Source organism: Branchiostoma lanceolatum, chromosome 3 (genome assembly GCF_035083965.1).
Source record: "Branchiostoma lanceolatum isolate klBraLanc5 chromosome 3, klBraLanc5.hap2, whole genome shotgun sequence".
Classification (NCBI taxonomy): Eukaryota; Metazoa; Chordata; class Leptocardii; order Amphioxiformes; family Branchiostomatidae; genus Branchiostoma; species Branchiostoma lanceolatum.
This window is the reverse complement of record NC_089724.1, coordinates 30,035,148-30,062,281: the sequence shown is the minus strand read 5'-3', so window position 1 is coordinate 30,062,281 and position 27,134 is coordinate 30,035,148. Positions and strand designations below refer to the sequence as shown.

Sequence of the window (27,134 nt, the reverse complement as noted above, 5' to 3'; positions counted from 1 at the left end):
TATGAGTACGTCTTGTTCCAAAAATTGGTTAGAATTTTGGGCCCCCTAGCAGCTTGATGCGGTACAGCAGTGGTACTTCCTGTTTTGATATCATGTTCTGCAGCTGGACATGCCATGGTCGTGATATGCAAATCAAATGTAATTTACTAATGAGGAAACTTAATTGTCTGCTGCATCTTAATCAATTATGCAAATGAAGACCTCATTTGCATGATAAATGAGAAAATAAATGACGGCAATTTCACACCACTAGGCATTTCGAAGTTATGATTAAGATTATGCAAATGAGGATCTCATTTACATAATTGATATATGCTAGAATATCCTTTGTTTGCAGATAAAACTAATACTTTGGACAACTTCTGTTACATTGTATTTGGGTGGAGAAGATCAACTGATATGATTTATTCAAATGAGGACCTTATTTGAATAATCAATGGGAAACACTCATTAAGGTATAAAGTCACTGAACTTAAGTTCTCAGATTTGCCTGCTTCATTTTCTGATTTGAACAGAGATCACAAAGTCATGTTTATGTATGAAGAGTCCTTGTCTTCCTGATTGATCAAGTTTTTGTGTCTAACCAGCTTGCTTTATCAAATGTTGTCTATGCATTAAAAGTTTATGCACTGTATAGTGGAAGCAGATTCAAAGCAGTAGCCATTTCTTAATAATTCACTCCTATACATTTTGTGTTTGAAACTTTAATATTGCATGACTGCATCACTCATAAATAGGTAATATATAATACAACTCTATGTGCAACAGTTACAGCTAATTACAAATCTACATCACTTACAACATCCTCTTCATGTCTGTCAAAACCAATGAAAATAGGTGCACTTCAAGAATGGCTATAATGTTCCGATTCATCTTGCTGTCTGGGCATCAACAAGCATTTTCCTACTTAAAACAGTCACTATATATGTATTGAGCTAGTGTACAATCTCATGTACAATGTATGAATGTTAGGCTGTTAAAATAGACCATACAAAGATACTTGCCTCAGCTTTATGGGTCTCCAAATACTGGACTGTTCAAGCACTTCTCTAATAAGTGCATAGAAGGCTGAGACATACATTTTGTAATTAATTTTGTAAAATTAATGCTTTTTAAGTGCTTGTGTCACCAATGACAAAATACAACAGTTCCTAATTACAATCAACCATCATACTCAATGAACAAAAACCTTTGTACGAAATACACACCCTTCTGATGATAAATGAACATCAAACCTTACAAATCATTCAGGTCTTGACTCTTCCTGTCAGGTGATCAGGTTGATTTCCGTCCATGACATTAGTAAACACGGCAGCCAGAACACAACCTGGCACAGATGCTAAGGAACAACATTATTTTGAGAAGCAGGTACTAGTAAGCAGATAAGCAAACATTATGATAACTTACAACTACCTAATCAACAATCATCATACAGTGCTTGCTAAAACATTGCGAAACAGCGTAATGACAACCTACCACTCTTACTACTATCACAATAACTCTACTTTAAAACATAAAAATTAGGTTTGGATAATCGTTATCAATCTTAAGCCTGCTTAGGAAGCTGTTTCGAACCAAATTCATATCTGTTAATAACTTATGGCATTAGCCAGTCCAATAGACCAAAATGCCTTCATTATACAAAAGAGCATTACAATCTTTCATAGTCAATGATCATATTTAAGACCCTTTATCTTTGAAGATTATTTTTGTCCACTGTAGAACATTGTTATACCCTAATGAAGAAATGAATGGAGTGGTTACACAACAGTATGTGGCCCTGAGAAATCAGAGGAGGATCCTGAGTAAGATGAAGACTTGTGTTCCCTGTCAGAATCAGACGTCACAGCAGGACTGCGTTACATTTCTTTGCATTAAACGTTCTATACAGAAACAATATAGTAGTGTAGTGAAGACTGAAGAATCTATCTACATTGTTGTATGATGACATCTGCCAACCTTTTCTAACTTGTGGACAAAGGAATACCCTGAAAAACATTTCACTGAAAACAATATCAAGGAAGGAATATTGAATATGGTTGCCATTCAATATACATGTAACGTTATATCCTATCTATGTTTATGTGAACAATTCTTTTTGTGTTTGTGGGAGGCAAAAAGAAGAAAAAAAGTGTGTACATGAACATTGTACATCCCCTGTTGCTATCTTAATGTAAATGTCTTATCTCAAAAGCAAAATTAACAAACTTGAGGAGGTATGTATCATTAAAGAGTCTCAGATTTCTTCCAAGATACTCTCAGATCAAGTGGCCCTGCAAACCCCTCTTCATCAAGCCATTCATTTTCCTCACAGGGAGATGAAACTACATCTTCACATTCTGGAACCACTTTCCCAATTTGTACCACAGCATTCACTTCTGGGGATGCTACTTGGTTTTTTGCACCTAGGTCTTCCTTCAAGGTTTGATCACCATGTGTTAGATTACCCCACTGTGAAAGACTTGTTTGTTCTGTGGAGGAGATGGGCGGGGATGAACTAGACCCTCCTAACTGTGGAACATGGTCAGTCACATCATCCAGAATATCTTCAGTAACAGCTTCACTACTAGTGCAAGGGACTGGTGGCAAGTCAGAGCTGCTATTGACATAGCTTCCGGGTGAAGCCAAATTCTGTGGACTCCTGTCATCTTTTGACTTTTGTACCATTTCTTTTGTGGAAACCAAGTTGACAGGCTTGTCCAACTGACTAGCTGATCCGGTAGCTTTCTTGGTGTACTTTGCTTCGTTCGTTTGAAGCTGCTTACTGTGCTTGGCTGGTAAGTCTACTTTCTCTGTTTGGTGCTTTTCCTTGGTGACTCGTACTCTTTTCTTGAACCGTTCAAAGTGCTCAGCTTCGACTAAGGCACAGCATGGACAGATGGAGAATCCCAACAGTTGCTTCTTCTGTATTCTTGCTGATGACCTTGACGCTTGTGCAGTATGTGATGGACTCTCAGCCCTGTGATCTGATTTGTCAATAGCTGTGACTGGATCTACTTTATGTTTCTTGTTGGATGCCTTTTTAGGCTTGACTTTGCTTAGAATGGAGCCTTTTGAAGTGGATGATGGTGAGTTGCTGTATTTCTTTGATGATTTCTTTCCCTGGGATTTTTTCACATTTTCAGGAGACCCTGGTAAACTATCCCTTTCTCTGCACACGCTATCACTAGAGCTGGCAGACAGAGTAGTGGAGGATGTGTTTGAGATGGTTTCAATTCTTCCCTTAGTGGGTGGTTGGACATTTAAAGTAGTGTTAGTGGAGGGAGGCTTAGAGCTATCTTTTTCCCCTGACAAGGATCCTGTGTTTGGGCTAATGTTTGCCTTTGGTCCTTTTGTCTTGGAGTCACTGCTTGGATGGTTGCACCACAGAATGGAAGGGTTGCTTGGTACAATAAACAGCTTCTTGGCAGCCTTGCACTTTCTTCTTCCCACATCTTCATATGGAATGATGCGGTTCTTTGCTGGGGTCTTGGTGGCAAATTTCCGTAGAGTCTTTCTGAGTCTGTCTGCCTGCCTGTTTATTTTTGTTCTTGGTGTCTTCTCTTGTTTTGTTCCTCTTAGTGAGAAAATTGGCGTTGTAATAGGCTTGCTAGGTGAGATTGGCACATCTTCAGTAAGATCCTTACTGGTCACTGAAACGTCTTCAAATCGTTTCTTTTTCTTCTTGAAACCTTTGGAACTGTTACATTGAGTGTGTGTACCCTTCTTACCCTGGGGTGCTGGTGCTACCTGAGTAAAGGCCATGTGCTCCTGGCTCTGAAATATCCCAGTTTTGCTACTACCCACTGCTACTAATCTCATTATGGTGTTGTAGGTTACAGGTTGAGTAAACAGACTCTGTATAATGCTGGCATCTCTCCTCCCTGGCTTCTCTGATGTCTTCACCCAACCCTTGCTGATGATTGCATCTTGGTATTGGAGTGTAAGACTGGTGTTCAGGGACATGCACTCGCATCTTAGATCTGTCTTTGGACAATGGGTCACTTTTCTCTTCACCAGAAAGCCAGACGTGGATGCTGCTGCTTGTCTCGTGGTATTAATTTCTGTGGTGCTGTCCTCTTCTTGTTTGGAACTTGAACCAATATTGGCTGTATCAAATTCTCCGTCAAAGGTGACCTCATCTGGAAGGCTACCCTTTACCAAATGAGGAGGATTGCAATTCTCTCTTTCACTACTGCCATCATCTGACTGGACAGTGGCTTGATCTACGCAGATGGATCCACTTTTCATTTCTGCTGACATTGTCTCCACAACATGTTTTTTTGTGTGAATGGTATTGTTAAGAGACTCAGGGCGGACATTCTTTCTTGGTCTACCTCGATGTATCTTGGCCATGGATTTAGCATCTGATGGCAATTGTGAATGTTTCCTTGGTCGTCCCCTTACTTTCTTTATTTTCCAAGCATCGTGTGCTTGTGCTACCATCCTGCAAGGCAAGCTTCTCAACTTTCTTTCATCATCAATATCTTCAACCTCACTCTTACAAGTAATGTCTGGTATTCTTGTCCTCTCGTGCACATTGTTATGCACCATTGTAATGTGTTTGTTGTGTTTATAGTTAGATTTAGAATCAATCTTACCATTCAGAACTACAGGTTTTTCTGCTGTTTTGACTGAAAGAGAAGGGTTTTCCAGATCCTCTGCACTTGCATCCTTGTCGAATGGAGAATTATTCTGGAATTCCATCAGTTTTTCAAGACTTGGAGATGCCATTGTGGCAGTGACAGTATTTTTAGCTTGCTGTTTCCTCTCTTCCTCTCGCAGTCTTGCTACTCTCTCAGGAAGAACCCTTAGCTGTCTTTTCTCATAGACTTTTACGACACTCTTGATCCCCGGCTCATCAAGTGGATGCTGCTGCTCCTGCTTCACGGCCGGCATGTCCATTATTTCCATGCTCTCTTCAGATTTAGAGGATGAAACATCATGAAGATGACTTTGAATTCCTGAGGCATCAGCAATGATTGGCTTAACTGTAGATGGAGACATAGGATGCAGCACAACGGAGAATTGTTCTACTTGCATCTGTTCCTCGGCACCTTTGCAATCATACTGCCCGTCTGCACCACCCTCCAAGACTGGTTCAGATGTGTGATTGATGAGGGCATCTTTATCACCATCATTTACAGTTTTGTACTTTTCACTGTCACTGGAGCCGTTTGGAACTATTCCTAACTCCCTGGTGGGGCAATATCTTTGTGATATCTCGCAATCTGCTGTTTTCTGTGAAGTCTTCAGCAAATGCATTCTCCTTGTTTTGCTCAAAGAGGGCATACTCTTGGTGCTTTCCCTCAGGCGTTTGTTTCTTGATGGTAGCTGCCGGAGTTTCCTGATAGCAGCTGGCGTGAAGCTCTCTGGCTTCTGGTACTTTTTCAAAACGATTGCGTGGAAAGCTTTTAGCACTTTGGTCCGAGCTCTCCTGTGTGGCAATGTGCGTATCCCAAGCTTCATTTCAGTTTTTGGCTTGACTTCTTTTTGTCTCGTTTGACTGTTCCCCCTTTTTTGTTTCCTCATAACACTTGGTTCTGCAGACATGGAAGCAAGACCCACAATTTCCTTCTTTGAAGGCACATTGTTTCGCACTTTACATGTTCTATCAGAAGAAGTTACAAAAGTGCAAGTACATGGGAGATCGGCACTTTGCACTTTCTTACAACGACACACAGTGGCCACAGCCCATTTCACATCAAACTGATCTTCATTACCATCACCTGATGTCTGACTTTGCTTTGCATGAGGAAAAGTGTAACTGACATCTGTGACTGGCTTTGCTTTATCTCGTTTTGTCTGCATAGACTGATGGCTGCCTTTGTGGTTATACTGCCTTCTTGGTGTGTTTTGAAATTTCTTGTCATTGATTTTGGCTAGTCTTACTGGTAGGGGCCTTAGGGCTGTGCCTGTGGCACTGTTGACAATCTTCTTGGAGGGAAAAACCTGGTCAGTTTTTAACTGAGCCTGTCGCACCACCCTCTGAGCAGAGGGGCGTAACTTTCTCAACACTTCGATGTCCCCTACACCAGAAGGTCCGGATTCTTTCTTTGGAATGGGGATCCTAACCAATTTCCCTGACCTTCCTTTGACCCACATCCACTTCCTAGGCCTTCCTATACGTCTGCCCTGGAGCACATGTGCCGTTCTTTGGGGTTGAGCCCCATGGTGAGGAATCTGCCTGCTACTGAGCTTCCTTAATCGGACATGACAGGGTAAGATCCTAGCCTTTTGGAGCTGAAGATCACTGAGTGAAGCTTTCCGTGTTGATGTCCTATTGAGAAGATAGTGGCCCATCCCTACATGCTTGTTTTCATCATCTTTACCTTTTCTCTTCTCAAACATTGCAAAACCTGACAGAGGCCTGTGTGGAAGGCAGTGAAGGTATCTACCTTTGAGGGCATGTTGGGGACCATGTCCAGTAGCCAAGCCCTTCCCGGGAGAAGACTGTTTTCTTGCATTTTCTGAGGTATCTACTTTAACATCTGTATCAATACAGGACAGATCTTCTAGATTGTTGGTTGATGGACCTTTAGTTTCATACAGTCTGTTGGAAAATATCTTACTTGGACTTGATGTATCATCACTCTGAACATTGTCAACCACACCAACACCAGAGCAGCTGTCATCTGGTGGGCAGCAGAAATCTGTGGAGTTCTGATTGCTGCACACGGAAGCTTCAGTGCTTTTGCTGCTGGAACATGAATTAACACCAGAATCCCTGCCCATGCTGCAATTTTCTGGATCAGTCGGGCACAATGCCTTGCAGACATCTTTCTCTCTAGACAAGCTACTCTGGGGTTCCTTTCTTAAGGCTGGGCAGAACGTAGTTGACCAAGGCATGGTGGGCATGGGAGAGAGAATGGGAGGGGGTGGGTCATCACCAGCATTATTGTCCTCATTCTCTTCTAAAGAATAAACCGATGACTGGGACTGGTCCCTCTCCGAACAAGTGTCGTAACCAGTGACAGGGCTCAGGCTGGGGGGAGATATACTACAGCAGCTTGATGTGTCACTGTCTGTATCCTGCACCTTCCCTGTTTTGTCTGATGGCAAAGGGCAGGATACTGCATCAGATGATAGGCTGATCGGTTTGAACAGGTACAAAGGATGGAGATCAACAAAATGTTTGTCCTCATCAAAGTTCATGTCAGTATCATTAATCGTTTTCCCTACATCTACTATTGGGTCATTTTTGGCACCAAGTTGACCAGCCTCTATGTTGCACTCATTTCTAAGCCCATCTAAAGTCATATCCTGAAGAGAACTGTGACATCTTTTGTGATTGCTTGTGAGTTGGCAAACGGTTGATGTGTGTTCCTGGGGAGTTTCCTCCTGCACCTTATCATCAGCTGAGGTAGGTGGGTTGTAAGCAGTGGTTGTGAGAGGAACAGCTGCCTTGGCTTGACTAACAACATCAGTGACACTCCCTGCAACCTTATCACTACAGGTCATCTCCAGGTCCTCAAAGCTGAATGAATGTCTACCCTTCCTTCCCATAGAATAGATGACCCACAAGAGAAAATCTTCATCCAGGCACCTTGTATCAGTGTAAGTGTTGCTGTTAACGTTTTGTACATCTATGGGTACAGGGCTCGGGTCATTTGGTCTCATAGGGCTTTGATGTAATACATGTCCATCGAGTGATACATTTTTATCAGATGACCAACATTTACCTACAGCTTGGTGCTGGTAACTGTGAGAGACAGAATGAGACTTTTGTTGTTTAGGCTGGGGATCAGTTCCATTGCAGTGTTGAGCAGAGGAAGTAGATGTGGTCTTCATAGTTGTAGCAGGTATACTGCAGTGTTGGGCTGTGGGGTGCACCTCTTCATTTCCATCATTGATGTGTCCATGAGATACCTTCTCCTTGGCCTCATGACTGCAGGAAGATGAAATAGGCATTGTTGTGCTTGCCCCAAAAATATGTGTGGATAGCACATCATGATCACATTGTCAGAATAGGTAAGGAAGTCAAGATGTAAAGACAAGTTATACATTTACGCCAAAGTCTGAAAATTCAGGGTTCCAATTTTTACAGTTACTATCAAGTATGGCACAAAACTGTCTTCCCCCATCGCTGATATGGAATTTATCCACTGATAAACACACTTACTGCAGTGCCAATGACAATTCAACAGATAGGGCGTCAGAAACTTTCTTGTCTAACCCAAAGAGTTATAATAAATAAGTTGATCTGACCTATGGTCGCAGCTTAACTGTACATGTCCATTCTTTTTTTTCCCCTCTCCAGCCTAATGTTACTCATTTGCAAAAGGACTGGCAGATTGTCGCCACAAAGAAATTATAACACTGATTTGAGCTTTGGTGAACATCAACATTACAGTTTATAGGTACGCACCTAAATTTGAGTTACCTGTAGGCCCTTTGTTTCTGGATGAACTGACAAACATTTTGAACGCATCTCATACAGTAACACAGTGCTAGACAAAGTATAATCTACTTATGGTATGAAAGCCATGATGGAAGACTAAGGATTGTTCAAATCACAAAATGGTCTTCAAGTATGGAGAGAAGTTACCACATGACAGACTAATGTATCATGGGTTCTACTTGCAATGCAGAAATGACAAACACGGTGCAAAAGATGTTATGGAAAGATGCTACAGCAACTGTGCAAAAAAATGAAGAGGTTGGAAGCTGTTACAGTAGCATATTGCAGGTGATGTAAAGAAGGTGGCGTTAATCACACAAATACCTGACTACCAGTAAATGTTTCGGTATTGCATTATTGACTAATCTCAAGGACAGTCAAACCTGTCCTAAGCAACCAGGACTGAGTAGAAGTGGTTGCTGAGGACAGGTGGTTGCTCTCAACATGCTGGCTGGTTGACCAAAAAAAAAAGCATACATTTGAACAAAATACACGTTAGTTCCCAGGAAACATATCTACAAGAGATGCACATAGTTTTTAATCTCCATGCTGTTATATAAACAAACTTCAATAAACCATTGTTTCACCATCAGAACTGTGTTTATCTAACAATCAAACATGTTTTTATTTAATTTTCTGCTCCTAGAACAGCCAAAACAAGTGCGTTCAGTTTATATATGTCAAAGTTCTAACTAATTCAATTTGTACAGTATTCATGTGCTTCACTGATTTTAACTGATGACCCAAAAATGATACATTAACAGATTTTACTTGTTTTTCAACTGCATATATCTTAAAGTTTACAATCATTGTGTTACTGGTATTGTTGTGAAAAATACATGCAGTGTATATCAGAATTGTTTCTGATTCTGGTGTTAAAATTAAATGAATGGATGATAGTGCCAGAGCTTGCAGAAATCCTCATTTTAAAGAGGCCACTGCTGTGTTGGATGCTGCTGTCAATCAATTTTGGTTGTTCAGGGGAGGGTTAAGCCCCCTTGGGACTGCAAAAAAAAGTGGTTGCTGGTTGGAGAAGACAGTTGGTTGCTTGGGAGAGGGTTTTAACTATGTAAAAATGTGTCCTCTGACGGCAGGTGGTTGCTCGGCCAGGTTTGACTGCAGTATTTCATATTTATTGCACATGCTCATGCTTTTTTTCAGTCCGTTTATCTATCTCCCTGTTGCCTAACCCAATAACCAAAACAAATTTGGTCACCAACAGGCTACCTCCTCAGGGAGAATGTTAGCAGTCGCTAAAGAAACATCCTCCTGGAAAATAATTGCACAGCATTGAATGGTTTTTTTAAGACTGTAGAAGAGGGTATTACACACATCTAAGCTTCCTTTCATCCCAAAATCACAGGTTTGTGCATGGAATTTGGACAATGCTATTTGGTAGAAAGTTTAATTTGTCAAGAATGTAAGCTGGAGCACTGACCATTTTTAGGGTGGTAACGAGCAGTACCGATAAACATCTGCCATTTTGGGTGCCTAAGGCATTAGCCTACATGAGAATCAAGCATTACAATGTCTCACATGGCCAGTGCACCAACACACACCGAATGGTGCTCTCCAAATCCCACCCAGTGTCAGAACCATGCTGCAACAAGGTAGTTCCAGGACAGTTTAGGACAGTTCAGACCCACCTTGGACAATCAGTAGTGGTTTAGTTCAAACTCAGCTCTCCTTTGACTAGCCTGACTAAATCACGCTTCTAGCGACCGGCCCGACTGTAACTGCCTCGGGGAGGGAGTCATAAACCTCCACCAGCGAGAGATTGTGTAAACACAGGCTATCCTTTGACCAGCTGTCTTATGATATTCAATCTGTCACTCCATGTCTTGTTTCTGTTAGTTATTACATTATTGTTAAAGGTTGAGATTTATTGTTTTGTCTCATTGATGATACAAATAAGGCGGTAATTAGCATAATCTATGTTTGTTTTTTGTTTTCTATGCATTGATACCATTCCTTAGCTTAGCAGCAGTCTCTATATGATAGGGCGCTGGCTTTTTAGGCACTAAGGTGGCGGTTGATACAAGTCTTGAATTTGCTTTTGTCATTGACAGTCACAATGTCCTGTGGCAGAGAGTTCCAGAGTTTGACGGTGGCTGGGAGGAAGGTTCTTCTGTGTGACATTGCTGAATGATCTTCTCAAGTTCTCTACCAAATGACATATGTTGTATGTGCTAAAGTCCTTTTCTTTGTCAGAATACCATGTTTAAATTTCATCATGAATTATGCAAATGACCTGTACATTTACTAGTACATAATCGAAGCATATACAACATGTAGTGATGTGTATGTCACAGTAGAGATTGGAATCCAGTAGAATCTGGAAATTCTCTTAGGAGAGATTGGATTTCTACTACTGAATTGGAATCTGAATATTGGAATTCCAATCTGTCCTAATTCCAGATTCTCCTATACTAAGTAGAGATTTGCATTCTAGTCTGTCCGAGGACAAATGGAAATTCTACCAGGAGACTATTCTAATAGGAGAAATTCGGATTACATCAAATGTTTTGGAAAATAGACTGAATCATTTCACACCTAAAATTCCAGCATAGGTAAGCCTACACTCACCAGTACTATTTAAGGTGATTTTAGTGATAACCCTTCTGTCAATACACCTGGTAGAATTCTGCCAATTTGATCAAGCTATGTTATGCTGCAGTTCCAGAGCAAGCTGCTAGGGGGCCCAAACCTATACCACCTTTTCCTTTCAAAAAGCTATCTGCTACCAAGACCATAGCATGTCCAGGACATAAGATACAATTGTACAAAAACTGTCTGTTCTGCTGCAGTACCAAGGTCACACACCTTGGGCCCAAAATCGACCTTGACCTTCGTGTTCCCTAGACCTACCCACCAAATACCATCGCAATCCATCCAGAGGTTCAATAAGTTACGTTGACCACAAATATCCGGAAACACACACAGATAGACAAAAACTCAATGAACAAACAAAACCAGAGCCATAACCTCTCCCCAAAAGCATGTCTTTTATTCATTCTTAGTGACCATTGACATTGAAGGCCAGCTTCGTATCAAACCATCAACAAAATATCGAGAAACACAAAAAATGTACCATTTTTCATACCTGTCAAGTCACCCATCATAGAGGTGTGTTCAGTTCCAAGGTAAAAAAAGTTGGTACTTTTTAGACCCTTTTTTAACCCACCTCTTAGAAAGATTATGTTGTTCTTACTAAATCTTTAAAGGCTTGGTGGTTACTGGCTTACATTTGCGAACATTTAACCTCATTTCTAATCACAACCATCTTACACTAGTATATAAGCAAATGCTGGTAAAGAATAAAAAATGTTGATTCCAACTACATTTGATCACTAAAGCAAGCATCAAGCAAGATGTATACATTGGAATGGTGGAAGGGAATGTAACATTCAAAAGTATATAATCATACAACGTTAATGGTCTGAGCTAAACCCTACATACATTGTACATGTTCATCAATTGTGCTTTCCATCACCACATTGTGATTGTAACATTTAAAACACCATAAAACACTGGTACAGACCATCAAATCTAGATTCAACATTCTAACAACATAAGGGATGTTGATCATCATGTTTACAAAATTTTCTGAAAGGGGACAGAAGATTCTAATGTTCCATTGTGAAGTAAACGTGCCATGACTACGTTTATTCAACTTTAATCCATACATGTCTTTACAAACATCAGAGATGTTCCAATAGCAAACATGAACATTGGGAAAACAACAACTTCCATGCCGACATATTACCTAATTGGACTAATTTGCTTTATAATCTTCTTCTTCAAAATTTCGTTATTTCCTACAGGCACTTTTTTTCTATGTCACTTGTGTTTTTAACAATTTTTTTTACTGGTGGCAGAGCTTGTTGTCAATATAACAATTCGTTTCTTCTAAGTGCTGTTCATGGATTTACCTAAATCTGCTCAAATTACTTTGTATTTAGATGTAATTTTACAGGTCTGAATGCACTAAACTCTGAAATCAAAGGAATGCAGATGAAAAGGCAAGAAAGTGCATGAGTAGAACTATAAGTAGTATGCAAGGTACAATCAATCAGTGAATGTTAGGAACTCTTAAATAGATTTCTGATGATATTGGCAAAATGTAGGGGCTGAAATTTTCATTTCTATGCTGCAAAAACAACACAATCATAATGATTATGTTTCCAGCATCTGTAGGAACATGACTTTAACAGTTCATCATCACAAGACAATACTTCCACCTGATCCATTCACTCAACTGTGAAAACTCTAACAATCACTGTCATGATTGCTTACATTGCAATGCACAGATATGACAATAATTGGAGTACAAATGTACATAACACTTAATACTTAACAATACATGTAACTGCAAACTACATCTCATATACTCTGTGCACACTTTGTGAAAATCTATATATTTTCACTATGCCTTGTAAAAATGATTTCTTCACAAGACCATCTCTGATGATTTCTTTACCAAAAATATACAGAACAGGACAATATCTATAATTGTAATAATAATAATAATTACGCACCAATATTCACATTGATACAACAAGCTCCATACACATGTGTACTTCCTTTCCTGTCTTAATCTGTAGCAGAGTAGATAGCTTACATTGAGCTAACAAAGTCAACTGTTACAATTCAAAATGCTGTTCCTGATACATGTACAGTATTACAATCAGTCCTTGTGTTGGAAGGGTGTACTTATAGTGCTGTACAACCTGTGCATTCCACACGCAGGAATGCTACATTGCTGGATGTTCAGTAAGTCTACTTGTCAAGATAACATCACAAAAGCCATGCACCAAATCATCTTCCATTTTTAGACCTTTCACTTACATGGTACATGTACCCTGCCATCATGTCATTCTTGATATGCTTCATTTCAAGGCCTCTAATTGTTGTTTCTTCAGTATCTATATATCAAAAGTACATGTACTTACTAATAAATCTTACAAGTGCAGTTACCCCAGCAGCACAAAGTAACTATGGACTTCTTAAGTATGGAATGTATACAGGAATTATAATCAGTCAAGTCAGCTAATTTCTTCCAGCTTCTCCAATTTCATAGCTTTGATAGAAAGACAGGCCCTACAGAACAATCAGATGGCTCGTTCTCATTGAAACTGAAATGTGCAAAATGCTGTTGCCAGTCTTGATATGCCCCAAATTACGCATCATTTAACTTTCTTCATTTTCCAACAACACTTACCGTGTTTTACAAAAAATGCACCAAAACAATAGTAGTGGTTGATGGCTTGGAAGTAATTAAAGCTATAATCAATAGCCATAGATGGGATTCCTCCCTCTAGAAAGCGGCTGTCGCCTGAGAAGACATGAAAAATTTAAAAAGCAGCCTAAAACTAACAATTCAGTTCTGAGAATGGTTGGTTGGCTGGAGACATATCCAGCCAGATCGCTCCTGTCACTGTTCTTGAGCGCTGTGTAAGGTGGTTTATACCTGTCGCTGAATTCAGTCATATGCATTACTATTTAAATAGGATTGTTGTGATATATAGCTACATACAACATAAGAAACTGACGTTTTATGACGTTTTACAATTTTTCTGGCAAAAAGCCAAAGTGTACTGTTGCAACATCCATTATCAGTAATGTAAGTTTGCCTGCAGAAAAGATGTATAAACATGTACACATGCATAAGGTGTCAAACAAAAATGAGCTATTTTTCACACCTAGAAATCACTATCTTGCACATTTCACTGAGAGTGAGAACGAGCCTTATATTTTCCTGTTGTGCTACAGGAACAAAAGGAACAAACATCACTCTTAGCCTTTATAGACTAATAAACTATTATAAAGTCTTTGGACATCTTCAAATGGGACATTGTGAATATTGCACAGGTACAAAGAACTAATTCTATCTAACATATTAAGTGAAGTATAACTAAAATGATGTGCAACAAAAAAATCAGAGAATGAACTTAACTCCAGAGCACTTTTCTCTAAGATTCTGATCAAATGTTGCGCCCGTACTGGCACTGTACATACATCTTCCTGAAGGAAAAATGTAGACTATCAAGAAAGACAAAGAAAAGTCTTTTGGAGTGCAACTTAGCCTTTTAAGACTTTTGTGTTGCTGAATGGAATCATCCAAATGGAAAGTAATTTCTGGACCATACCAATGAAAGTCAGTTTGTCACACCTTCCACAGTCCTAATTGAATACTTTCTGCCACCAAACAATGTAGATGTACGTGTAATTCTTTCTCCTTAAATGTATTTTGCACTATGAAAAAGAAGAAAATCAAACAAGTTTCTTAATCTCCTAACACGCAACTTTGCTGCTAAGCTTTAAACTGTTTATATCTGAGACATGACACTTACTAATCATAAACATTATTGTTTCTTCCATAATTTGTACAGTACATTTGATTGCCCTCACAACTCACAAAGTTGACGAAAAAAGCTCTCATTTGTGCAGACATTTTATATAATGTCTCCCCAAACTACAATTGAGAAAAGAAAATGTCACTAAAAAGTTTGGCTGATGTTCACAACAAACAACACTCCTTTTCAGAAGAAAATTCATTTGCAATTTGTTGGTCTCTTTTCTCTGATACAACAATTCTTATACATGGACTAGCAGTTTATCCCACATGACTTTTACTACATTATACGTGGTAGTGTTGTTGATAAGCCTGAATCCAAATGGATGGTCTCTAGTCTACTATAACACTCAAAAGAGGCAGACAGATTTCACTGTAACAAAAGTTGAAGCTTCACCAAGCCCAACTATCAATCATGGTAGAAAGAATTTGTATGTGGAATTTCACGATATCAAGACTGGCGATATCAGGATGGCGGCAACTTTTTCCAGGGTGTAAAGAGGAATTTGAGCTTACTCATCTGTGGAATCCATCATCATCATCAAAGAGCAATTTGATGGTTGTACAAATTTTTTCCGAAAAAGTGATTTTGTACAATATGTCAGCAGGAGTTCCCGATAGCTTCAGTGATGTTGGGATCCTGACATCGGGACATGATGATGATGATGAATGGTTTAGTCTAATTTGCACAGTCAGTCAGAACTGGTGGGAGACAAATCTCATTGTGAAATAGTTTTTTCAGTCCGTAACTGACCTTCATGTGGCTGTCCGACTTGTCGGGATCAAAGGAACACATCTAAAGCCTGATCTGAGGTATCGTGGCTGCACCATGACTTATTCTATGGAGTATAAACAGGCTTGCAATGTGCTGAAATGAGGCATAAGGATACGGTACAGAAGAAATCATTACTTGCGGTCATGATAAGTCAACTCATGCTATCAAAGGTATCTTTGTGATCCTAACATTACAAGATGACAAATTTCATTATTGGGTGCAATATTAGATCAAACTTAAACTGGAAATAAAATTTATCATGATGGATCATGACTGTAATCCAAGCGCTACTGGTGCCCTGCAAAATTTCCTGGAGGTACATGTATGTGTAAAGCCATCAGCAGATTTTGGGAAAAACTGCATGTAAAGCAGACCTATAAACTGTCCTAAGGCAATCATCTGGGAACCCGTTGAACTGAGGCACTCGAGCAGTAAACCAGAGTAGGAGTACAGATTGATTACATGGATGAGGAAGCTTCCCCAGCAGGGTGAAACTCCTCCACAATTACACAGTCATCCTCATCATGGTCACCGCTATATTCATTAACATCATGACTGTTACTGGTATGGTCCTGCTCATAATACTGGCTCCTCGGCCAAGCCCATTGGAAAAATGGGGCGGGATATGGACTTGCACTACCACCACTACTACCTCGATGCATGTAGGCAGGGTAGTAGAAGAGACGGTTCCTTTCAGCAGCTTCTTTCAACTCAGTCCTCCGCTCTTTGACCTTGTACTCCAGCGTGCTGTGGGGAATCCTGTAAAGCTGCTGTGCGCGGCTGATACTCATCAGGCCCATCGTTACCATCGACACCGCGGTTTCCAGGTCGTCTGGGGTGTAGCAGCGGTAGCGCCCTCGTTTCCTGCGTGGGGAGTTGGGGGCATCCCGTGACAACGCCTCACTGTGGTGAGAGTTCCCTGAGTTACCAGCAGGTGGTTGAGACAGGTTTCTGCCAAATAAACTGGACTCAAACGGGTGGTGGTCCATCTGGAAACCTCCCCTGGACACGATCGTGCTCCTGAGCTTTGTTTTCAGCTGCTGGGAGGTGGTTTCTGCATTCTCGTTCTGCTCCACTTTAGTCCGCCCTCGCTGTGCCACCCTTGGGATCTTAAGCTGGACGGCTTTTTTGGGTACCTTGGGCACTTGTGTTTCTCTGTGGTCCCTCCTCTCCTTGCCCTGGACCTCCTGCATCCTCGCCACTGCCAGGGACCGCAGGATGCTGGAGGTGATGGGGAGCTTTATCTCATTTGCATAGCTCTGCTTGTGCCTTCCTTTGTCTTCAATGGATTCTTGATGACTGTTCAGAGCACGGCGCAGAACTGCTTCCCTCTCCAGCACTGCCTGTGCTTTCCCACTCACACTCTCTAACAATGTGCGCAGACGGTTTCCTCCTTTCAATGGCAAGCACTCACGTTCTGTTACCTTCTCTGCCGCTTGCTTTGGCTCCGTCAGATTTTCACAGTTCTTCCGATTAAGGTAGTTCCGTATGGTTGACCTCGGGACACCGTACACGTTGGAGGCTTTCCTCGTCCCGAGCTTACCGGCGCGCACGTCGTGCAGGGCTCGGGACAGGTCGCTTGGTGAGTACGTCTGCCGGGAGTGTTTGGACCTTCCCTGATGCCTGGAACAAGATGAAGGAGCTGACTTAAGGTGCTTGTTCCTTAGGGCCAAGTCTGGGTAACATCACAGGCACTTGTGTGTCGGTGTTTGTCTTCGCCACGTTGCTCTTTACTACGCGGTTGCTATAAAAAGTCTTCTGCAGAAAACATTTGGTCTCTTACATAAAACTCTTTCTCGGTCAAACACTCTTTGCTGTTACAATTATCATCACCTGCTTTCAAGGAGGGTGGGATTTTTTGGAGATGAGGAGAGTTAGGGGTGGTTTTACAGGAGATCTTCATAAACAATTTCATGCTACATGTATGTTTGTAGACAACCTGATGCTAGGCAATGGGTCTTGGGGGACAACAAAGATTATGGACGTGGAAGTGTTAGAGATTACAATGGGGACGATGTTTTGTTAAATACCTTGATGTATGTGGTTTTATGTCTTGTCCCTAACAAGTGAATGTGACGTTACCGCAAACTTGTGCCATAACATGTAAATCTAAAATTGCACTTGTATCTACAAACCCAATTCATTTAGGCTGTTTCTTCAAAATACATATATGTTCACTGCAGTGAAGTAAAACAGGGCTATGACTTGTTTATGCTGATTTACAATTACAGTACAGCAGGTATATCAACCCCAAAATTGATAACACATTTTGTAGTGACAATGCTGAAAATATTGTTTTCAAGGGATGTGTCCTCCAATTAAAAGAAAACAGTGCTCAAAAACAGAAAGACATTTTACGATCTGATCCTGATCGGTGATTTCTGACTGTTGTTACTTTTTTAGATTCAGTGCAGAAGCAGAAAGTGTTACCAACAGTGAGGTGAAGTGCAGATGCAAATTTATGCCACTTGTCAGGTTTAGTGAAACACAGAAAAATAGAGAAGCTGTGATGGCTATAAAACATAGAACTTTTAGTATAAGAAGCGGAACATGATGATTTTTGACAAGCAACTTGAGAAAGAAAGCCTAGGAAACAAGCGTATATCTTACCAACAAATAAAATTGTATACTGGACTTACCCAAATGGAACTCTAGGAATTTTCAGGAAGTAGGGAGAGTTTCGCAACCTCTTCGCACTGCTACCATTGCAGGAATTATGCTGTGGAGAGGGCGGCACATTGTCTTCCTCAGAATCCAGATTGTCGGAATCTTCTTGCAAGGCACTCTGAGAGGATTGTTGTTGTTTTGATGCATGATGGGATGCCAAATGCCGTATGGCTTCCTGAGCTGAACTGAACTTGAAGGGCACATAGGAACCTGGGAAGTCTGGAAGGACAACAAAAATCTTGGTCAAAGTGGTTTCCTGAAGTATGGGCTCGGCACTCTAGGTTGTGGAGAACATAGCAATCACACTCGATCACTTCACCCTAAGGCACATAATGTAGAAGGGTGTGAAATATTGTATTGGTGGCTTGTCTATCTGTGTGTCTGTGTTTCCGCGATTCCCAAAATACACAATGCGGCATTGCCATAAATCCTCAATGGTGCAATTTTTGCCTATGGGACTGGAAGGGTCGCAAAGTAAGAAAGGTGCGAAGTTTGCTATCTCTGATTACTTTGTTAGTAAAGTTAGACCACACCATCTTAATTCCAACTAAAATCACCTCCCCCGAGGCTCCACGGAACTCCGGAATTTGCCGCGTCATACCACGGAGGTTTAATAGACTCTCTTTAAAATCTCTTTGCTCATACTGACGCAAAAGGCCAGCATTGTGCCGGCTTGTCTTAAAATTGATTATGTACTACCACAAAATAAGTCAGCATCAAAGAAACTGGGCGTAATTGTGGATACCATCGACATTGGTGAGGGGGATGTTACGTTTGCACAGTTGTAGCAGTGGCCAGCAAGTAGCGGGACACTTTCAAAAACGACTTATCCAGGGCGGCTCTCACATGTTTCTTTTGCAACGATGAGAGAAACTGGAGAGGAAGCATTGGTATAGAGGTCTCACAGCGAGATTTGTAAATGTGAACTATGGAATGCCTAATGTTATGTTATGTATATTTAAACTGCCCTTGAGTTAGTTGCGTATTCTCATCACAGTCATATATCATCCACAGTCCTTGGAGCCAAATACCTTCTAATAGTGTACTCTTTTTATCGTTCTTCTCACTATATCAAACATCAATAAGTTCAGCTGAGTCTGCTAAGATGAACAAGTCAATTACAACCTACATGTACCTCCGACACATAAAGACTTGTTGTTTGTTTGATACGCTGTTTCTGTGGTTCAATTCGCAATACCAGTTTTGTAGTCCTCTGGTTTTGCAGCATTTCTTTTGCTGCATTTTTCTCTTTTTTTTTTGCCCGCGCGCATTAGTTTTGGGGTCTCCAGAGGATGACATCCATAAAATTAATGGTGCAGCCTTAGTAATGTAGTATAACATCCCTACGACCATTGAAGTCATGGGTCTGAACTGAACTGAACTATAAGGAAATGTTAACTCCTTGTGAGTTGCAACAATGAAAACATGTTTCTTCTAAAAATATTACTGCCAAACCAGTTAGAAAATGCCATTAATTCACTCATTAGCAATCTATCAGGTACAAAACATCTGAAAAAAATAATGTTATGCATGTCTCAATGTCAACTACTGTATGATCTATTCAAAATCTACTCTAAATTGGCCCTGGGAAAATATGGTATCATACATGAACTTTGTGCAAATTCCATTAGAGGTGACTTGCTGCACTTTCAAGGCACATGTATCATTATGTAAACATCATACTAATATACAGTAGATTCCAATAACATGTATTTGTATACCTTTTTTCTGTATACAGTACTGTATTTCATATTTCTGTATAGAATTCCCAAACACCAAACCATTTACCATCCACTCAATGGTAAAAACAATGTACAACTGTATCGTCCATAATCGTAAAGTTTGGTGTATTGTATAGAATCTTGTCCGATTTTATCGTAAAATGACCCAAAACTATAGGTTAAATTTTGGGTTTGTATTGTAGTTTCGGGAGCGGGGACGCCGTCTACCGTTCGACAATCACACTCTTTTGTTTCTTACTATTGTTCTACTTTCAAACAGTCGATATCGGTACTTTTGACATACGTTGATCTCATCAAAAACCTGTTTTTCAAGGCTCAAACGACGCAACGAAAGTCAGCGAAACGTAAGAAAAACAAGATTTTTTCCCGAGCATTTGAGCCTTTACACTGTGATTTGCCGCGATTTGCCGTTATTTGTGGCCGTATTCGGTGGAGAATGTACTCTTTAAATTCTTTTCCCGTGAAAATTCTACTTATGTAGCGTAGATGAATCGTGTTTTACGGCGCAATTTCACGTAAAATGTAGCGGCAAAGGCTGGGCAGCCATCTTTGTTTACTCATGTTTACCGCATGTTCTAAGCGCTGATTGGTTTGCATCATGAAAACATGTACTCTGATTGGTTGACTGCAAGATTTCACGTGATCAACATATGGCGGGAGTTTTTTTTTGGCAGGAGTATCCCACGCAGTTCGGGCTTATCTGAACAAAATAGATCGCGTATTTATTCCATTTTATTCCAACATGGTGACGTTAAAATCGCGGGAAAGGTAGGATTGTACTTTGATTAAAGTTTTGCCAAAAAAAGTTGCGATATCGTGAGTCAATATCGAGTGTGTTTGTGTGTCTTGCTCAAAATCCTATTCGCCCTCCCCCCTTCCTTCGGGACGTCAATATCACTACTTCGGGGAGTCGTATAGTTCGGGGAGTCGTATAATTTACGCTGACAAATGGGCTATACAGATATGCGGAATCTACTGTACCTTGCGTAGAGGTTTCTTCTTGTGTGCGCTGTCTCTCTATCAGCTCTTTATGATGTTCCAATGACTCCTGCCAGAATAAAACAAAATACATTTAAGGAACAAAGTACATGTAAGGAACAAAGCAAAAATATATTTCAAGGAAGACAAGTACAAAATCTGATTACTGGATTACTGTTAAAACGAATAGAATCATGTAACAACACATACGAAGGTATCCAAAGGCTAGTTGGCTGGTATTGTTGTTATTGTGGAGACATCTTCACTGAGAAGGTTACATTTTGCACAGCGTTTGTAGTAATGTGAACAGTATAACTCGAGAATGCTTGGATGGATTGTCTTCACACTTGGTATGTGGGTAGGTCTTCTGGTGACCTCAAAATGATTAGATTTTGGGCCCCCTTGTGGCTTGCTATGGTACTGCAGCAGAACGTCCGGTTTGATATCTCGCATTCTGGACATGTTATGGTCATGATTTTTGATTGGTAGATATCTCTCAGGAGGGAGAGTAAGTTGTGTAGGTTTGGGCCAATTAGCGGCTTTTTGGAACTGAAAGTTTTTCTATTGACCACTGACCCCAAGTTTACATTTGTCAAAAGGTGAGACAAGTAATGTTTAAGATTTTCAAGTTTAACTATTTTTCAAAAATTACTTCCTGTATTCTTTCTTGGAAAGGGATCCAACTAGCTAGCAAACCATATAATGGTGACATACCGTGACAACTTCCCTCCGTGCGTGGCATAACCTACACTCTGATGACACTTCCCAATCAGGACAGTCAACAGCTTCAAAACCTGCAAGAAAAAGAACATTCAAATTCAATGAGATTTAATGTGACACTTGCCTTATGGTGTAAAGTATCCATTACCAGTTAAAATATTACAGATGGGATTACAAAATTTTACTAAAACCATAACAATTATCATTACAAAACTACAGCTGCACTTTTGAACAATGCAGGGATAAGCCCAGAGACATGACTTTGTCTAAATCAAAGCTGTGAAACTGAAGAGGAATAATCTATACAATGTCACTTTTATTCTAAAAAATAATCCTGAGTAACACTTTTGGGTACAAAAAAATAACTCATTCCACTATGGTTAAATCACAAATAAAATCATGTCTGACCACTATCCAAGCTAAGCCTGTGCACAACAGCTTTTAATCATGTAACAGTCATATAGTCTTTAACTGCAGTGGTCAGTATATTGCAGTAACCTACCATTGAATGGCATAACCTCTTTGAATCTCTCAGGACCCATGAGGAACTCTGCAAAGCTCTCCAGGCCTGGAAAGATAACAGAAAGACTATCATAGCTTTTTTTCTGACACAGTGCACAAAAATTGTAAGATGTTGAATTCAGGTATGGCATTCAAAGCAGCAACATTGTACAGTTTTATGACATGTGCAGTTTTACCCACAATGGGGATAGATATCTAAACGACATGCTACAGAATACTTGGGTATGGATGTATTGTCCCTTACACAGGGAAATGCCTGATAGCCTGGGTACCATTCTCTGTTGTTAGGCCTAGGAAAAAATATGTTGTGTTTCCTACTAGTATTACCGGTATGGTCCTGAAAAAATTAGGGTCGGTAGGTATACGGATTCATTTGAACCTCTTGTGTAATTTTCAATGTTGCCAACGAAAATAAACAGCGCTAGCAACACTTCGCCCCATAGAAATACAATTGCGACTCAAACACTGCCCTCTACCGGTATGTCCCGGTACTGCAGGTTTGCGTCATTACTCTCATGCATTCTCGCAATATTTAGTGATAGTTGATGAATCCAACATGGCAGCTGAATATCTACGTTTTTCGACCAGGAACCTTGCTCTCTTTTCTGACAAATTTTTGCGTTTCAGGCAGAATAAAAGAAGTTGACTATGGATGCAAACGGATCAAAAAGTATCAGTAAATTCATTAACTTGTTTGGTTGGGGGTCGATGTCTGTGTTTTGATTGAAGATTTACGAAAGTTGGAGCGTGTGTGTGCACGGTGTGACGTAGAGTAGTAGAAGAGTAGAGCTTCCTTGGTCCATTTTTCTACTTCGTGCAAATAATAACCGCAAAATCGAGTTCTCAGGCAGAAATTTAGGTAGCACACTGTGCAAACTGGGTTTAGAAGTAACTTGCACCAATCATTATATCGTTGCGCTGCACAACTGCGCAAGCGGGTATTTCCCATGCTGATCACTCAAGTTCAGATGTCAGATCGAAAATAATTTTGTTTTTTATGTCCCTCCCAAGCGGCCGACACCCAAAAAAAAGGCTTGGGTCGGGGGGTTTTGCTAGGGTCGGTCAGGTAACCAGAAACACATTCAACATTTTTTTACTAGGCCTCACGGCTGCATTTCTTTGCTTTTATAATATAAATGTCTGTTGAAGCTTCATGTTTTCAAGTAGAATGCAAAATGAAAGAGTTAAGAGGCGGACAGACAGTCTCAGTGTTGAATATGAACGGTTTTGCAGTAGAGGGGTACCCGTGCCTCAGATGACAGCCTCCTCTGGGACCGCCTGAATGCAGACATACATAGGCTAAGGGGTAAATAAAAGATGACAGAACATTCAAAATTTGTTTTTCTGTGTAAAAGTTGTGTATGCATGCCGGAAAAAATCTTGATGGTCCTGCACTGTCCCGCTTGCAACTATCCCAGCTGGAATCTGTCGTGTCCTGATGTACATACAATGTATCACTCAGATAAATTTTGTGTTGATATTATCTCCATGAAAAATGGAGATACAATGTAGTTATCTCCATGAAAAATTGAGATATTATTGTTTTTTTGTGTGTGTGTCTGTATGTGTGTGTCTGTGCCTTAACTTTGTGTTTCTGGATTTTTGTAGTCGTTGGTTAGGTGTTGCAAGACGCAGAGGTCCCATGTAAAACTAAACGCTAATTAGAACCCGCCACAGTAGCCTTCATTACAGACTCAATTTCTAATTACATTTTAAACAGCTGGAAAGAGTCTGCAAAAGAGGCTAAGGCCACGTTACTTTGTACTAATGTTAAGTTATTAGCTCACTTACAGTTAAAAAATCACTGGGTAGGAAACGGTCGTCACAGATGTGCGTTACCAAGTACAGTGTTTTCAGTCGGTGTACTGGTGCGAGGCCGGGTATTTTGAAACTATGTGACAACTTGAACAGTTTCAACATGCTAACAAAAGCTACACTGCACTGCATTATACAAGTACTCTCACCTCTCAAATAAACGTACCGGTACGTTTATTTTTTTTCGCCTCAAAATCCGCCCGGCACTTTCTTATTTTAGACAATGGTTTATTATTTTTTGGAAAAATGGAGGCTTCGCTAACCAGGAATCCCTCTAAAATGTTAAGTTAAGGTTCTTCTTCCCGCATTTCCCCGGTATTTTTGCTCGTAATTCGCTATTTTTCGGCCTAGCGGCGTTGATTTTCCCGCCACTTTAACCGCGGGCGGGCCTTGTGAAAATTATCCTGGCGGCACTCGTAACATATCGGTCGAAATCGCTATGACGCTACAAAGTAAACGGGAAAATAAGACGCCACACTAACATTTCAAAATACAATTTTCATATGAATAAATTTGAACAGTCTCTATTTGCATCGTAAAACAAAGCACGCTGATCTAAAAACGTGTAGCAGAGTAGAGTGCACGGGGAATAATTTCCTGCCCACTATCGGCAGCGCGGCGGAAGAATAAGTTGTTCACAGAAGATATGTTACACGCAAAAACAACAATCATAACTTAACTTCCCTTGTGATATGTGTTTTGAGGCCACAAAACCTCTAAAACGGCAGGAATATATCAGATATTATTCGGTAAATAACAGCTGGAAATTGCGAAACATGGCCGCCACTCTTTGCCACTATCAGTGCTGGTGACAGTAAAACTAGCAGCATATTGCATAGCGCGGATACCGATCTTTAAAATGATACCGTAAACGCATAAGAATATTACATTTTGGGGCAACGATAGACACAGAAGGCCATTTTAATTTTCAGAGGGTTCCATATTCTAAAATGACCGTAAAATTTCCCCAATTTAGTGGTTAAGTGCAGTTTTCTAGTGTCAACATGACATCGGTAACTTCCTCGTATGTGCGGTCTGAGACGTTGAGCTACTTTTACAGTCGAGCTCTGTTCAACATTGTGGGCTTTACCGCGGGAACTCGAAATCCGAGCGTCTCACAAAAACTTTGTTTTCGACGCTATGGAGCAAAAGTTTATAGACCTAAACCTTTTCTGTGGAGGGAGTGTGTTCATCTTTGATTTTTTGGGGGTGATGTCTTTAGAAAATATGATCAGGTACATTAGTAGCTATCTGATGATTTTTGTTATATGTCACATTGTCAGTGTCTGTCACTGATTGTCAGTAATCATAAATGACAAACATGTACAACAATTTTCTTTGATTTTCAAGTTCCAAGTACAAAATGCATGTGTCATGTACATTTTCACTTGTTGAATTTGAAAGCACCGTGGCCCCCGGTTCGGGGTCATACCGGTAGCGGGGAACCTTAGATGATGCCCAATTTTTCAACATTACTGTTATATTTTATCGAAGTGGTGAGGAATATCATCATGATTTGAACAAGCTATATACAGCTATTCTGTTCAATATCTATATACTTAATAGGTATGGTCCTGAGGCATAATTGAATAGATATAACCTACCTGTTTATTATCTTATTTCCCTCGGACAGTTATATGGAGATTATGGACACAGTTTACCTTGACTGTCAATTTTGAAATTTTCCGGGGGGTACTTACATTTCAGGGGGTACTTATATTAGATTTTGAAGATTTGTCCAGGGGGTACATCTATTCTAGGGGGTACTTCTATTTGAGAGGTGAGAGTACAGTACTGTATGTCTTAATCGGGGGAACAGAAGGTTTTTCCACCATAATGTCACCTGATTTTTGTGGTTGATTAACGTAGCCGACCCAGAAGTGAGACAGCATGGAAAATAGGTCTCATTAATAAACAGATCAAACTTTAGTGAATATCCATGTGTAATCGTTCTACAAAAACAAAAGTAAATACACAATATGCCTGCATCATAAAGGTTATACAGTGTACATGTAATTACAAATCAGTGTGGCCGTATAAATGGTTCATTTAATTGTTCATCTGTGAATAATCTTTTACAAGTTTGGTTGTTGAATTTACATTCATAAAGATGTGGTCTTTTACAAAATAACACCCAGTTCTGCCGGGGTTGCCTGTGCCATTAAGGAGCAGTCTAAATTGATAGAACATCCTATCTGACCGTAAACTCAACTCTACTCTACTCTAGTATATGGTTGCAATGGGACAAGCACAAAGATCTATTAGCGAAGGTTGGAGGCGACACTTTGCAAAAATTGGCACCAAACAGTTTTTTTTGGTGGGATATCCTCCTCTCGGGATCAAGGTGTCCCCAGTAACCAAGGGGGTCAAAGGACGGCCAACGTCCAGACGTCTGTCTAACGGAAGCACTGATGTGCACCTACATTGGGGTTATCAAAATTCAATGCACCAAATACCCTAGATATATCATATAAACATGCTTTACAAGCAACAAGTACAATTTTGTACCAGACACACTAAATATCCAGGTACAATACAAACATGTAAACTATGACCTCTAATATTTGAAAGGATTATCATATTCCCGCTGCGCTGACAGCAGATATGTGCATGGAGGCTGTGTGACGTGCACGGTGCTCTTTAATTGACAATTCCATCAACAAAAGGTCACCCCCTGGGGTTACTTTCTGCGACAGTTGCCCCCTAGCCATACAAAAATATTTACAAGATATTATGGGAACTATCCATTTCAAACAAGATACCATGAAGTGGAACATTGCAAGCCTAGGGAATGTTTGACAGATGATGATAAAAATTGAGATCGCAATGGTCGCATGTACATGTCCATGGGGATGTGTGCTGCTCCAGCGGGGGTGACTCCGCCAGACACAAGGGCTACAGACCTCACGACAAGGTGTTCCGGTGGCACTGGCAGCTATAAAACACACGCCATACATGCAGCTGGCACGGACACATTTCGGCATCCAGGAGCTCGTTAGCTATGGGAAGAGTTGCAGGGAGGTCTTACCGACGCAGGTGATGAGGTCCTTGCGCCAGTGGTCCAGCTCTCGACGCAGGGAGCGCCGCTCGGAGGAGCACCGTGCACTGGAGCACCCGGCCATTACGGACAACACCTGTAGCTACGTCATCAGATCGTGCGTGCGGGTGACGTCAGTGTAT

General features: G+C 40.5%; 1 protein-coding gene across 2 annotated transcripts; it reads right to left on the bottom strand.

The window, feature by feature from the left end:
• Positions 1–688: 688 nt before the first annotated feature.
• LOC136431355 (ligand-dependent nuclear receptor corepressor-like protein) lies at positions 689–27,119 on the bottom strand. Of its 2 annotated transcripts, none has more exons than XM_066422686.1 (6): positions 26,983–27,119; positions 22,120–22,185; positions 21,612–21,691; positions 20,901–20,967; positions 18,150–18,396; positions 689–7,867 (listed from the first exon to the last, which is right to left on the bottom strand). In XM_066422686.1, the coding sequence occupies exons 1-6, from the start codon at positions 27,074–27,076 to the stop codon at positions 2,227–2,229; spliced, it is 6,195 nt and encodes a 2,064-aa protein (XP_066278783.1). In that variant the 5' UTR covers positions 27,077–27,119; the 3' UTR covers positions 689–2,226. The 2 variants fall into 2 exon arrangements, with proteins under 2 accessions (XP_066278783.1, XP_066278784.1); XM_066422687.1 differs by lacking the exon at positions 689–7,867 and adding an exon at positions 11,369–17,133 and having other exon boundaries at positions 26,983–27,115.
• Positions 27,120–27,134: the final 15 nt, after the last annotated feature.

Coding starts and splice junctions, on each gene's coding strand:
- LOC136431355 (XM_066422686.1), bottom strand. CDS start 27,076: ATGGCCGGGTGCTCCAGTGCACGGTGCTCCTCCGAGCGGCGCTCCCTG. Junction 20,968..21,611: donor CACGGAGGGAAGTTGTCACG/GTATGTCACCAT, acceptor TTATTCTGGCAG/GAGTCATTGGAACATCATAA. Junction 7,868..18,149: donor ATTCCTAGAGTTCCATTTGG/GTAAGTCCAGTA, acceptor ATCTTCCTGCAG/TCATGAGGCCAAGGAGAAGG.